The sequence below is a fragment of the Nicotiana tomentosiformis genome, chromosome 6, assembly GCF_000390325.3.
Source record: "Nicotiana tomentosiformis chromosome 6, ASM39032v3, whole genome shotgun sequence".
Lineage (NCBI taxonomy): Eukaryota > Viridiplantae > Streptophyta > Magnoliopsida > Solanales > Solanaceae > Nicotiana > Nicotiana tomentosiformis.
In genome coordinates, this window is record NC_090817.1 from 115,411,706 (window position 1) to 115,426,967 (window position 15,262).

The 15,262-nt window shown below is 37.2% G+C and overlaps 1 protein-coding gene across 1 annotated transcript; it reads right to left on the reverse strand.

Annotated features, from left to right (window-relative positions):
- Nucleotides 1-7,578: 7,578 nt before the first annotated feature.
- LOC138894621 (uncharacterized) lies at nt 7,579-11,299 on the reverse strand. Its single transcript, XM_070179331.1, has 4 exons — nt 10,952-11,299; nt 10,667-10,822; nt 8,121-8,196; nt 7,579-8,018 (listed from the first exon to the last, which is right to left on the reverse strand). Exons 1-4 carry the CDS (start codon nt 11,297-11,299, stop codon nt 7,579-7,581), a joined length of 1,020 nt encoding a protein of 339 aa, XP_070035432.1.
- Nucleotides 11,300-15,262: the final 3,963 nt, after the last annotated feature.

Consider the following 15,262-nt stretch of genomic DNA (forward strand, 5'->3'; position numbering starts at 1 on the left):
GGATAAATTTTATCAACTACGTATTTTTCTGAGACCCATGAACAGAAGATATAATAATAATTCACATGGGGAATCAAGAACGTAGGCATCTCTAATACTTCTATGAATAGAGTCATTTATGAAAGTTGTGCATTTGCTCATTTCGTTTGTATCGTACGGATCATGCCAAAAGAAAAGAAGGGATTGCCTTAATATACCTTATCACAATATTTCCAATCACCAAGTTGAACTCGTCTATTCGTACCTTAATCTACAACAACAACAATAATAATAATAATATCATTAAGTCACGAAAGGTACAACTATCGCACAACGAACGACAATCTTATTTTGTATTAAAACGGGCAACATCTCCCTTATAATCCTTACTTCATTCAAATTCAAAATAACACCAAACCGAATAATATCAACATGTATACATTATTTTCCAACCTTATATACACCACAAAATACTATAAAACAGCCCAACACACCCCAATCTCTTCATACACAAAACGACCACTGTAGTAGTGTCAAACGGCCCAAAGATATTACGACGAACGACCAGCCCACCACCCTGCATTTATGAGGTGTTTCTACACAACCTTAATCCTCCAAAACTCCACAAAATATAAGTAAAACACGCAGCCCAACAGCAACACAAAACAATCTACAAAACAGTCCGCTACAAGTGAATAACTCGAACTCACGGCTTCCGATCACCGTCCCGTGAGTTCTAACTATTAGGAAATAAATTTATCAATATTCCTTGATATTTAAACACTTAAATATAGAAAGTACACGTTTTATTAACTATGAAGTACCTTCCCAAATTCAAACTACAAAGAAAAAGAGAGGCGATATAGCGATACTTACGTCGTGGGGATTGTTTTAATATTATCGCTTTTTGATTTCGTGCCCGGGATGATAATCTTATTTGAAGCTCTTGCAGAGATCTTAAGAGTAAAGTTAGTTGTCTTATTTGTTTGTGTGTTCTAGAAAATTGAAGAAAGAAACGAGAATATAAACATCCATTTTGTTTGAAAAGTCAAAAGGTGCTACTTGGTACCCTACCATTGGTCCTTCTTCCAATGCTTATTACCTTTTATCCTGGTATCGTATGTATAAACTGTTAAGAGTGTTGGAAACTAAATTCCAAGACCTTCAATTTAGTATATAATATGTCCCAAAAAGACCTCATATAGCACATAAAATGTATCTTTTAAAAAGCTCTGGTAGAAGGCAAATCCTTAGTCGGATTTTCCGCAAATTTAATCCGATTTTTCCCAAACATCATATTTTCTATCCAAACATCATATATAGCCATATTATAACTTTAAAATCATTTAAATTATGATTAACAAGTCTCATATTCATTACGTCACCTTGGGACGCACATGGTGTAACATCCTGAGTATGGATTGGTTGTCTCCATGTCATGTTATTCTGGACTGTAATGCAAAAACTGTGATGTTGGCGATACTGGGGTTGCCAAAGGTCTAATGGAGAGGTTCTTTAGATTATGTTCCCATCATGGTAATTTCTTATTTGAAAGCCCAAAGTATGGTTGAGAAGGGGTGTTTGTCATATTTGGCCTTTGTGAGAGATGTTGATGCAGATACTCCTACAATTGATTCAGTACCGGTCGTGCGAGACATTCCAGATGTATTTCTTGCAGACCTGCTAGGTATGCCACCTGACAGGGATATTGATTTCGATATTGACTTGGTGCAGGGCACTCGGCCCATTTTTATTCCTCTGTACCGTATGGCACCAGCTGAGTTAAGAGAATTGAAAGAGCAACTTCAGGAACTTCTTGATAAGGGGTTTATTATGCCTAGTGTGTCACCTTGGGTGCACCAGTACTATTTGTGAAAAATAAAGATGGTACTATACAGATGTGCATTGATTATAGACAGTTGAACAAAGTTACAATTAAGAATAAATATCCATTGTCGCGTATTGATGACTTATTTGACCATATTCAGGGAGCGAGGGTGTTCTCCAAAATTGATTTGAGATCGGGGTATCACCAGTTGAAAATTCGGGATTCGGATATTCTAAAGACGACATTCAAGACTCGTTATGGTCACTACGAATTTCTTGTGATCTCTTTTGGGCTGACCAACGCCCCAACATCATTTATGCACTTGATGAATAGTATATTCCAGCCGTATCTTGAATCATTTGTTGTGGTATTTATTGATGATATCCCGGTATACTCACGTAGCCATGAGGAGCATGCACAACACTTGGGTATTATATGGCAGAGGCTGAGAGAGGAGAAAGTTTATGCCAAATGCTCTAAGTGTGAGTTATGGCTTAGCTCGGTGGCATTCTTGGGACACATAGTGTCCAGTTAAGGGATTAAGGTGGATCCGAAGAAAATAGAGACAGTTTAGAGTTGGCCCAGGCCATCTTCAGTTATTGAGATTCGTAGTTTTCTCGGCTTGGCCGGTTATTATCGTCGCTTCATGGAGGGTTTCTTGTCTATTGCATCGCCTATGACTAAATTGACCCAGAAAGGTGCTCCGTTTAGGTGGTCGGATGAATGTGAAGAGAGCTTTCAGAAGCTCAAGACAGCTTTGACTACAGCTCCAGTATTGGTGTTGCCTACAGGTTCAGGGTCTTATATTATGTATTATGACGCATCATGTATTGGTCTCGGCGCAGTGCTTATACAAGACGGTAGGGTGATTGCCTATGTGTCCAAACAGTTAAAAGTACATGAGAAGAATTATCCGGTCTATGACCTTGAGTTAGCAGCTATTGTTCACGCCTTGAAAGTTTGGCGGCATTACTTGTACGGTATCCATTGTGAGGTTTATACCGATCACCGAAGTCTACAACATCTGTTTAAACATAAGGATCTTAATTTGCGGCAGTGAAGGTGGTTAGAGTTACTTAAGGATTATGGCATCGCCATTATCTATCATCCCGGAAAGGCCAATATGGTGGCCGATGCCTTGAGTCATAAGGCAAAGAGTTTGGGCAACTTAGCATACTTACCTGTAGCAGAGAGGCCTTTAGCCTTGGATGTTCAGGCCTTGGCCAACCAGTTTGTTAGATTGGATATTTTCGAGCCTAGTCGAGTTTTGGCTTGTGTGATTTTTTGGTCTTCTTTATATGATCGCATCAGAGAGTGCCAGTATGATGATCCCTATCTGCTTGTCCTTAAGGACACGGTTCAGCACGGTGATGCCAAGAAAATCACTATTGGAGATAACAGTGTATTACGGATGTAGGGTAGGCTATGTGTGCCTAATGTAGATGGTTTGCGTAAGTTGATTCTCTAGGAAGCTCACAGTTCGCGGTACTCCATTCATCCAGGTGCCGCGAAGATGTATTAGAATTTGAGGCAGCACTATTGATGAAGGCGAATGAAGAAAGATATAGTTGGGTTTGTAGCTCGGTGTTTAAATTATCAACATGTGAAGTATGAGCATCAGAGACCAGACGGATTGCTTCAAAGACTTGAAATTTCGTAGTGGAAATGGGAGAGTATTTCCATGGATTTCGTAGTTGGGCTTCCACAGATTTTGAGGAAGTTTGATGTTGTTTGGGTGATTGTGGATCGGTTGACCAAATCCACGCATTTTATTCTAGTTAGTACTACTTATTCTTCGGAATGGTTGGCTAAAATTTATATCCGCGAGATTGTTCACCTAGACGGTGTACCAATGTCCATCATTTCGGACCGGGGCACGCAATTAACATCACAATTTTGGAGAGCAGTGCTGTGAGAATTAGGCATACAGGTTCAGTTGAGTACAACATTTTACCCTCAGACGGACGGACAGTCCGAGTGCACTATTCAGTTATTGGAGAATATGCTACGCACTTGTGTCATTAATTTTGGAGGTTCTTGGGATCAATTTCTGCTAATGGGAGAGTTTGCTTACAATAACAACTACCAATCAAGCATTCAGAGGGCTCCGTATGAGGCTTTATATGGGAGACGGTGTCGGTCTCCAGTGGGGTGGTTTGAGCCAGGTGACGCTAAGCTATTGGGTACTGATTTGGTTCAAGATGCTTTGGAGAAGGTTAAATTGATTCAGAAGCGGCTTCATACGACGGAGTCTAGACAGAAGAGTTATGCCGACCGGAAGGTCCGTGATGCTGCTTACATGGTTGGGGAAATGGTTCTGCTCACGATTTCACCCAGGAAGGGTGTGTTGAGGTTCGGGAAGAAGGGCAAGTTAAACCCTCGATATATTGGACCTTTTGAGATACTTAAGAAGATTGGAGAGGTGGCTTATGAACTTGCTTTGCCACTGAGTCTATCAGGTGTTCATCCAGTGTTCCATGTGTCCATGCTCCAAAAGTATGTCGGAGATCCGTCTCATATTCTGGATTTCAGTACAGTGCAGTTGGATTGTAATTTGATTTATGATGTGGAGTCGGTGGCTATTTTAGACCGGCAAATTCAAAAGCTGAGGTCAAAGAACATAGCATCAGTGAAGGTACAGTGGAGAGGACAGCCAGGCGAAGAAGCTACTCGGGAGATTGAGCAGGATATGCAGAGCAAATATCCACACCTATTTGAGGCCCCAGGTATGATTCTAAACCCGTTCAAGGACGAACGTTTGTTTGAGAGGGGGAGAACGTAACGACTCGGTCGGTCGTTTTGAGTATTATAACCCCGTTCCCTCATTTACTGCTCAATTTATACTTTACAGTTATTTTATGACTTACCGAGTTAGTTGGTTCGGGTCCGGAAGGATTTCGGAGTGAAATGAGACACTTAATCTCTTAATTGAAAACTTGAGTTGAAAAAGTTGATCGAATATTGACTTATGTGTAAACGACCTCGGAATTTAATTCTGATGATTCCAATAGCTCCGTATCGTGATTTTGGACTTGGGAGTGTGTCCGTAAAATTATTTGGAGGTCCATAGTGGACTTAGGCTTGAAATGGCAAAAGTCAAATTTTTGGGAAGTTTGATCGGGGGGTTGACTTTTTGGTATCAAGGTCAGAATCCGATTCTGAAAATTTGAATACCTCCATTATGTCATTATGACTTGTGTGCAAAATTTGAGATCAATCGGACGTGATTTGATAGGTTTCGGCGTTATTTGTAGAAATTGGAAATTTCAAAGTTCATAAGGCTTGAATTGGGGTATGATTCGTGGTTTTAATGTTGTTAGATGTAATTTGAGGTTTCGACTAAGTTCGTATAATATTTTAGGACTTGTTGGTATAATTGGTTGAGGTCTCGAGGGCCTCGGGTGAGTCTCAGATGGTTAACAAATCAATTTTGGACTTGGCATTCGAGCTGAAGAATGCTGGTTTTCTGTCACTGATTTCCTTCTACGCGATCGCATGAAAATTTCCGCGATCGCATAGGCTTGTTTAAGGCAGTGATGATTTTGTTCTTCGCGATCGCGTAGCTGTACGAGTTCGTTATTTGCGAACGCATGAAGAAGGTCGTGTTCGCATAGAGTAAGTGGAGCAGAAGTAGAGGTCAAGTATTTTGTGCTTCGCGATCGTGTGGACGAGTCCACGATCGCATAGGCTTGTGAGAGTGAGCTTCGCGATCACATGGGAAAGTACGCGATCACGTAGGGTTAAATATGGGCAGTGGAAATTTGTGTTTCGCGATCGCGTGTGGTATTCCGCGATCGCGTAGAGCAAATGATTGGGCAGCAAGTTTAAGTTCTGTTCGTCCCATTTTTTATTTTTACCGATTTGGAGCTCGGAGAGAGAGAATTTTCGGGAGATTTTCAAGGAAAACAACGGGGTAAGTATTTCTAACTCAATATTGGTTAAATTACCTGAATCCTTGGGACCTACAAAGGTCGTGTACTTGTGAAATTATTTGCTAAATTGCTGTTTTGCACTCAGTCACAGTTCTATTTATACATTTTTACCTCAGTCTCTCTTATTCATTATTGGTGCATCATATCATTATTGTTGTGCTGCTTATCATGATTTCTGAGAGCCCGAGAGACTGGAGAGGTTGATGACTGAGTGAGTCCGAGTGCCTAATTGTGAGGATATTTATGGATCGGGCTGCACGTCGCAGCATGTTTTATTGATTTATGCCATGATTGGCTTGATATAGCACTTGGGTTGAAGGAGCCCCTCCGAAGTCTGTACACACTCCCAGTGAACGTAGGTACCTACTGGGTGTGAGTGCCGAGTGACGAGTGACTGTGAGGAATGAGTGACTGTGAGTAAAGAGTGACTGTGAGGAAAGAGTGAATGGGAGGACTGAGTGACTGTTACTCTGAGAGGATGCATTGATTTCATTATTTGCTGCATTTAAGCTGTCATATATCACTATTTTGAAAATTTCAGAAAAATATTATTTTCTATTTCGGTCAAACTTGATATGAAATTTCAGTGAAATCTTAAATGTTGAATTTGAGAGCATGCCTACCCTTTTATGTTGGAAAATACTGTATTTGGACATAGTTGAGAAAGCTCGTCACTACTTTCAGTTTTTTATTTATTATTATTACTTACTGAGTTGGTTGTACTCATACTATACCCTGCACTTCGTGTGCAGATCCAAGTGATCCCGGATACAGTGGGTGTTGATTATTTCACAAAATTGAGTTTTTGGAGATTCATAGGTAGTTGCTATGTTTCGCAGACCTTGTCTCTCCTTCCCTATCCTTTTTCTTATTGTATTTGGTCTTGGATTATTATAGACCGGGTTTCCCAAACTTGTAATGTATAGATGCTCATGTACTCAGTGACACTGGGTTTTGGGAGTGTGTTTATTTCCAATGTTGGTGCGATTTACCCTTGAACTTAATTATTATGTTTTCAGTATTTAAAATAAATTGTGGGTTATTGGTGTTGTCGGCTTGCCTAGTATTGAGATAGGCGCCATCATGACGGGTGAGATTTCGGGTCGTGACACATTAAGTATATGTCGAATCACCCACCATGCTTGCTGAGGTACTGCCATTTGCATAAGTTGTTGACCTTTGATGTAGTAGGTATGTATCCATTTGATCTAGAGTCTGTCTTGTTTATTTGCAAGGTCCCAACACACATTTGCAATGGTAGCTTTGTTTCACAATTGGAGATTGATTAAGTTCAAACCTCCTACAGACTTAGGAGTACATAGTTTCTCCCATGCAACCAATGATTTCTTGGTGTTATTATTGTCAACAGACCATACATAGCTTCGACAATAACCATCAACGAGCTTCAAAACCTTAATGGGAAGGGGAAGCAGTTGAGCCCAGTAAGCCTATATGCCAAATAGAACACTTTGCACCAGTTGTACTCTCCCTGTATATGATAGCTTCTTTGTTGTCCAGGAAGACACTCTTGCCATTATTTACTGAATGAGGGGTTTCTATTGCATTAGTGAAATCTTCTTGGTTGAAAGTGGTATGCCAAGGTACCTGAAAGGTAACTCTCCTTTACCATACCCCAAATGTTGTAGTATTCTTGATTTCTCAGTCTGAGAAACTCTACCAAAGTAGACAGAGCTTTTGCCTAAATTAGCTTGTAGGTCTGAGGTTTGAGAGAACTGACTGAAACATCCATGCAAGGCAATAATTGATGATAGATCACCTCTGAAGAACAATATCAAATCATCAGCAAAACCCAAGTGAGTAATGCCTAGCTTAGCACACTTATGATGATATTTGAAAGTTGTCTTCTTTCGGTCCATTTAGGCTCCTACTGAAATATTCCATGACAAATGCAAATAGAAATGAGGAGAATGGATCTTCTTGTCTAAGTCCCTTAGCAACATCAAAAGGAATGGTAGTCTCTCCATTTACCACTATTGTGTAATTGACAGTTTTGACACACTCAAGTATCCAACTTGTGAACTTTGTAGGGAAGCACATAGTGCCCATTACCTGCTCCAGAAAGATCCATTTTACTGAATCATAAGCCTTGTGCAAATCAATCTTTATCATGCATCTATCAGAGATATGCTTCCTTGTGTATGCCTTGACTAGCTCATGAGCTAGAATAATATTATCAGTTATCCTTCTACCAGATATGAATCCAACTTGGTTCTCACTGATCAATGTTGCAATGATTTGATGTAATCTTGCTGCTAGAACTTTGGAAATGAGTTTATACAGTAATGTGTAATAAGTTATAGGCCTAAAGTCTTTTACTGTAGTAGGCTAATCAACCTTAGGAACTAAAGTTATGGTAGTACAGTTGACAACCTTGTACATCCCACCATTGGTAAACAAATCTTTCACAGCTTCACAAATCTCCTCCTTGAAGATGTGCTATACTTTTTTGAAAAAATAGACATTATATCTATTAGGACCCATAAAATTTCACAAAGGAATATTAAGGTTTCATGGTAGCGAGGTAGACTTTTTGGATTGAACAGTGCATTGGGGAGTTGAAAAAAAATCTTTAGAAGCATAGGGCATTTATGCGGTTCATTCCGCAGATCTACTGCGAATTGAAGCATAGAGATTGTTGAATTTGAAGGTCATTTCTGCGGTATATTATGCGATTGCATATGCACTTTGCGGACCGCATTTCAGTCGCAGACTTGGCATGAGAAAATCTGGGAGATAATTCTGCGGTCCAGTCTGCGATCGCAAAACATGTTTGCGGACCACAGAACTGTCGTATACTGGATCAAACAAGTCTAATTTTTGGACATCATTTTTGCGGCCCATTTTACGGGCCGCATATCGATTTTGCGGTATGGTCTGCGACCGCAGACCCGATTTTGGCAAGTTTAAGTTTTGAAAGTTTTACCAGATCCCATTTTTATAAAAAGGCATTGGGGGTCATTTTTAAGAGTTTCATCTGATATTTTTAGAGAGATGTGAGAGTATCTTAGAGAGAGAAATAGAAGACCTAGCCATTTGTTCATCAATTATTGCTCAAGGCTTGAAGATTTCACAAGGATCTTGCTAGGGCTTCAGGGAAGTAAGAATTGCTTTCCCCAATTCTTCAATTTCGAGTTTGGGGTAAAAGATTGGTGATTGGTGGTATGATTCTTAGGTGTGAGAGTATTATGTATATATGCATGTACCAATAATATTTGTGGGAAGATTGTTGAGCTCAAATAAGTAAAGATTGGATTGTGGAAAGAAGAAAATCTTGTAGAAGAACCTTGTAGCCAAATTTGCATACCTAGTATTTGATAAAATGCTCAAATGGGCTGAAACCATGAATATCTTCCTAATTTGCATTCAATTTTATTATGTCTCAAAATAGATTGGGATTGCTAGGATTTTGAGAACGTTGTAGTAATTTAAGGAAAGCTCAAATAGAGGTATGTTGGCTAAACTCCTCTCTTAAAATTGAATCCCACGGTATTCATGTAATTTATGTAAATCCCGAGTGGTTCATTATAAAATTGGCTATTTCGAATAAGTTTGTGTTGAAAGATATATGTTCAATATGTATACCAAATGCTCTTATCATGTTATGTTATCATTTGAGAATGTGTTCAAAGTATGGGTTGTGCATTAAAGATGTTTCGACTTCAAGTCAAGTTCAAACAAAGGCTACTATGCCAATTTTTTTGAAATATCTCTATGTACCTAAGACTCTTAATTGCTTACATGTGTACTAAAAATTTTGATTTGAAATACCTTGTTATTGATGATGATGATGATGATGTTTGAAAGTGAAAAAGGTGAGCATGAAATACTATACACGACCGACGTACCAACAATGATTTTATAATTGTGACTACTAGTGCCAATGAAATGAAAATATGTGAAAGAAGTATGAAACGAGATGATTGGTATAAAAGGATGATGTCTCGAATGAGATGGCCTAGCCGATCGGGTCGTGATCGGACGTCATATCGTACACATGGTAGTGATTATCCTGAAAATTATAAATGAATCATAATTATGGTTGATGTCTCGGATGAGATGGCCTAGCCGATCGGATCGTAATTGGACTCCGTGCTAAAAGTACGGTGGTATTGGTATTGTGAATGGTGGCATATTGGTAATAAAAATCTATCAACTTAAGATATGGAAATTTATTTGAACACTGTCTTGATCCTAATTTGAGGTTTGATGTTGTTTGTGGCTTCCACTGATATTATGATTGTTCTTGCTTGTATTATTTATTATTCTATTGAGAGGGTGTTTTGTCATTCATACTAGTACTATTTCATATGTACTAACGTCCATTTTGCTGTGGGCGCTGCATCTTCAATGGATGCAGGTGGTTCCACAACAGGAGATATTGATCAGTGATAGCGGTAAACTCTCTTCTCAACTGACTTGGTGAGACCCACTTCATTTCAAGGTTATATATCTTTTGTTCCTTGTGTATTGTGTTTGAGGTATAGCCGGGGCCTTATTGCCGGCATTATCATAGTACTCTTTTATATATATTAGAGGCTCCGTAGACATAGTGTGAGTTGTATATTAGTGCTAGGGAAGTCAAACTAGTTATGTTGTGTTTGAATTACTTATTCCATTTCAGACTATGAAAATGTGGGTAATATGAGACTTTAAAATGAAGTAACTAATGGTAAGGAATTGGTATTATATACATGATCTCTTTATTGTCTAATTAACAAAATTATGTATTATCTTTATTTATAAGTGAGTTTGGGTAGAAAGTATATAACATGCTTTCTTGACCGGGTTCACTCGGTTGAGCGCCGGTCGCGCTCGCCGAGTTCGGGGCGTGACAATATCCATCTACTCCTTAGGCCTTGTCATCACCTATAGCATGCAGTCCCTCAGTGATTTCCTGATCTATAACCTCTGCACGTAGTTGGAGCCTTTGTTGTTGTGTAAGAATATGCCCTTGCTTCATAACTTCCCTGTTGATGGCAGGAAGGGATTGTGCAGCAGTACCCATCAATGACTTATAGAAATTGATGATCTCCTGCTTTATCTCCTCAAGATCTTTTAGTATCTGTCCATCAAGAGAAGTCAGCTCCCTAAGTTGCTTTTTCTGAGTTCTTTCTTTGAGTACAACATTGAAATACTTGGTGTTTGAGTCACCAAGTTTAATTCACCTAGCCGTGGACTTTTGGTTCAGTACACTGTCATCAATGAGAGACCATTTTTCTAGTTTAGTCAGCATAGTTTTCTCCTGGTCCAATAAGAAATCAGAGTATTGGGAAGCCATTTGTTCATGTATATGGTGCAACTCACTTCTGGCTTGTTCAATCTTTAAAGTGATAGACTTAAACTCTTCATTGTTCAGTGTTTTGAGCCTAGGCTTCAGATCTTTCAATTTCGTCCATGTACTCTTTATTTTCCACCCTCTTTGTGGAAAGCTACATACATCCTGTACTAGGTGGAGAAATTTGGCATGATCTGCCCATACATTAAGGAACCTAAATGGGATCTTGCCAATCTTAGCATCAACTGTTACATCTATCAACATAGGTGTATGATCAAAGATCAGTGGCAAGTCATACTAAATTTGTACATGTCTCCATTGCATCATCCACTCAAAATTACCAAATGCCCTATCAATTCTGCTACTCACTCTATCTAATCCATGTTGTTTATTGGACTAGGTATAATATTCACCTTTCCATGGTAGTTCACTGACCTGTAAGGCTTGAACCCAGTCAGTGAAATCTTATGTCTCAGCATATGTGATTGTGTTGCCCACCAGCCTATCTTGTGGATATAGAACAATATTGAAGTCTCCACAAATTAACCATGTTGTAGTTATGGTTGTAGTTAATCCTTGCATGTCATTCTATAGAGTTTTCCTTTGTTCCACAGTATTGTATCTATAGATCACTATCAAATAGCAGTCCAGCTTCCTAGTGTTATCTGTTATGTTACAGTGTAGGAATTGTGCACATGTTTGTATTACAGTTATACTGTACCATCTTGGATCCCATATAAGCCAAATCCTACCATTTTGGGCATGTTGATAGTTTGTTCTGACCTCCCATCCAGGTGCAATAGCTTTGCTTATTATGTTTGAATTATTCTTTTTGACTCTTGTTTCAATCAATCCTGCTAGCTTGATACTCTTAGCTTTAAGGTATTGGTGTAGCTCTTTTTGTGTGTGTTCTTTATCCTTGTAGTGTATCATGCAATATCAATTTTGCTTTCTTTACTTTCATTTTCATATGAAACTATTTTCTTGGTTGTTAAATTATATTTTATTAAATTGTTTCATGTGTTAATTCTTTTTAATATTTATTTATTTAGGACATTAAAATCAACTAATTTTTTTTATTGAATATATTTATTTGAACCATATCAAAAAATATTAAAAACTTTAAAATCAATTAAGATTTTAGTTATCTTATATAAATCATTTCTTTGAGCAGAGGTTGCATTTATTTTGATATAAATTGTTAGTTTCCAAAATTTTATTATTCTTGTATATAAGTATATTTATTAATTGAGTAGAGCACACGTGCAATGAACATACAATAAAATTAGTTATATATTAAATACATATATTATACATCTGTCGGCTACTTTTTTTTATGGAAAATATAGGGTTATTTTGGAACTTCCAAAATTTGCGGTGATGTTGTTACACTAGGCTTAGAGATGTTAACCGGATGGGCCGGTCCGGACTGGACACGAAAAAAATAGCCCGTCTGTTTATTATTCCGGGCTAGTAGTGGGCTGAGATTTTTCGAATTTTGGTGGGCCCGTCCGGGTTCGGGCTTAACGGGTCCGGACCAGGCTGGTTACTTTTTTTTAAAAGTATATTTTATTTTTCTTATTCAATATTATTGATACCTAAGTATTTGAAAACTTTTAAGGCTTAGAATTAAACTTTAAATGTTAAAGTTTAAAGTTTAAAGTTTTAAATTTGAATTTTGAATTTTAAAATTTAAAATTTGAAATTTGAAAGTAAGTGGCTACAAAAAATTATTTAATAAGACCAAAGGCTTTCGTTTAATATTTTTATTGAATAATAAATAATACTTCAAATTAATTTGCAAGTTCTATTTTGATTTTTTTATTTTTGAATTTGCAAATTAAAAAGTTACAATAATTATAAAAAATAAAGAGTACATCACATGCTTTGCACCATTTTTGTAAGTTCATCCATGTCAACATGAGGTTCTTGATTTCCGGCATTACTTGAATCGGAATCATAAACCATTATATCTCCAATTTCTTGGTCCTCCGCTTCATCTACCTTTTCACGCCCTTGATTTCACCGTTATGATCTTATACAATCTCTGAAGCACACTAAAATTTTCAAAGCGTTGCTGCCCAATGAATGACGGGTATCTCCTATTTACTGCCTTGCTTGGCTAAATACGCTCTCTGATGTAACTGTTGAAATCGGCACATTTAGCACGTCTCGAACCATGGACGAAAGAACATGAAATTGATTTGAGTTGCTCCTCCACCAACCCAGCGGTAGAAATTCCTTTGTGCGGGGCTCCGATGACTTTTGCAAGTAGAGTTGGTTCATCAATGTTCCTGCTACTGGTTTATTGATGCTCTCCTAGTGTAGACCAAATCAAATAATTTTCAACACCATCATTATCCTCCAAAGCACCAGATGCAGATGTTGAAACTGAACTTGAAGCAATATTTGCATCTACAACAGCAGAAATATCAACAATGTTAGCATAATAATTATATAAAGTTTGTAAATGTTTGTGTAGATCAGAAATACAAGCTTCAATATCGGGGGTTCAGTTAGTCCAATATCCATATAAACATATAAAGCAGTGATTAATTGGCGACAAGTGGCCATTTTGATAGAAGGATTTAAAATAGCACCAATTAGGTAAATAGGGGGAATTGGGTAGAAATATTTTTTAAATTTATCTAGCAAAGATTCAATAAAAAAAGTATATCCTTCTTTTTTCTTCAAATTATAGAGTAAAAGAGAAATTTCAGCAATATGAACTAAACCATTTGCAATAGTAGGATAATAAGCTCCAGAAAACTCAAGTGTAGCCACATAAAATTTTTGAAATTTTTTTACAATATCTTCAATGACATCCCAAGTTCTAGATGTTAACAAACTGTTAGGATCGGTACAATAAGAATTAACAACTTCAGTTATATGCATTTTATATTTATAACAACATCTTAAGAATAAATAAGTATAATTCCATCTAGTAACTATTTCTTCAGGCATGAATCTTGGTTTTAGTTCATATTGTACACATTTTTTCTTAAATGCATTTAATCTAGCACTTCTATTATTTTCTTGAATTACACCAACAACTCTTCTAACTAAAGTGATCTCATAGCTAAATAATTCGAGGCCACTCTTCACAATTAAATTATAAATATGACATGCACACCTAACATGAAATATTTCAGGAAGTGGTGGGTATAGATGCAATTTTAATATTGTAATAGCAGCATTGTTGTTAGAAGCACTATCAAATGACATACACAAAAATTTTTCTGCAATATTGTAAAATATAGCAACTTCATATATAGTATTACTTATAAATGCACCAGTATGACTTTGATCTTCATCATATTTAAAAGCAATAATACGTTTTTGCATACAAAAATTATCATCTATCCAATGGCATGTAACAGTCAAATAATCATTTTTATTTACAACACGACCAATATCAGAAGTAAGAGAAACTCTACAAGAAAGACTAGCGAACAAATAACGAATATATGTCTGATATTGTCCAAAAAACCTAAAGATATCAGCTCTACAAGTACTTATAGGAATACCTTTAAACAAAAGGTTATAAATTCTTTGAATATAAGTAACAAGATATGGTGAAGAAGCAAAACTAAAAGGTAAACAACCTAAAATAATCATTTTAGCTAATTCTTCCCGATCTTTCGCTATATCGTATTTACCCATTAAACCGTCAGTACCCGGGTTAAGTTTTTGTTGTCCACCTTTCTCATCGGCACCCCATGCAATACGGTGGTTATCTATCATGTGCCTACGAAGTTGACATGTTCTCCATGCCTTACCTCCGATCTCGTGTTTATAAACTTCCTTACAAATTTGACATCTTACATAATTTTTATCTTCTTCTAGTCTTTCAAAAAAATTCCAACACTTACTTCTTAATCTTCGATTCCTCTTAATAGGGAGGGATGGCCTACCTGTATTACCATGACCTCTACCCCTAGTATTTTGAGTTTGACTAGCATTACCAGGTATAGTTGGTGGTGTTTTAAGATTATCAGGTGATTGAATATCATCTAAATTATCATCTATACCATAATTTTCTTGAAGTCGCTCATAATCTACATTTAATTTTTCAGGTGAATTTTCAGAAATATATGTAAAGCTACTAGAAGAACCAACACACCTCTTGATTTTTTAGAAGTTTTACTCTAACTACTACCACCCCTACTAGTACACGCTTTTTTGGTTGCTCTAAATATATTAATTATGTAAATTAAATTAATAATT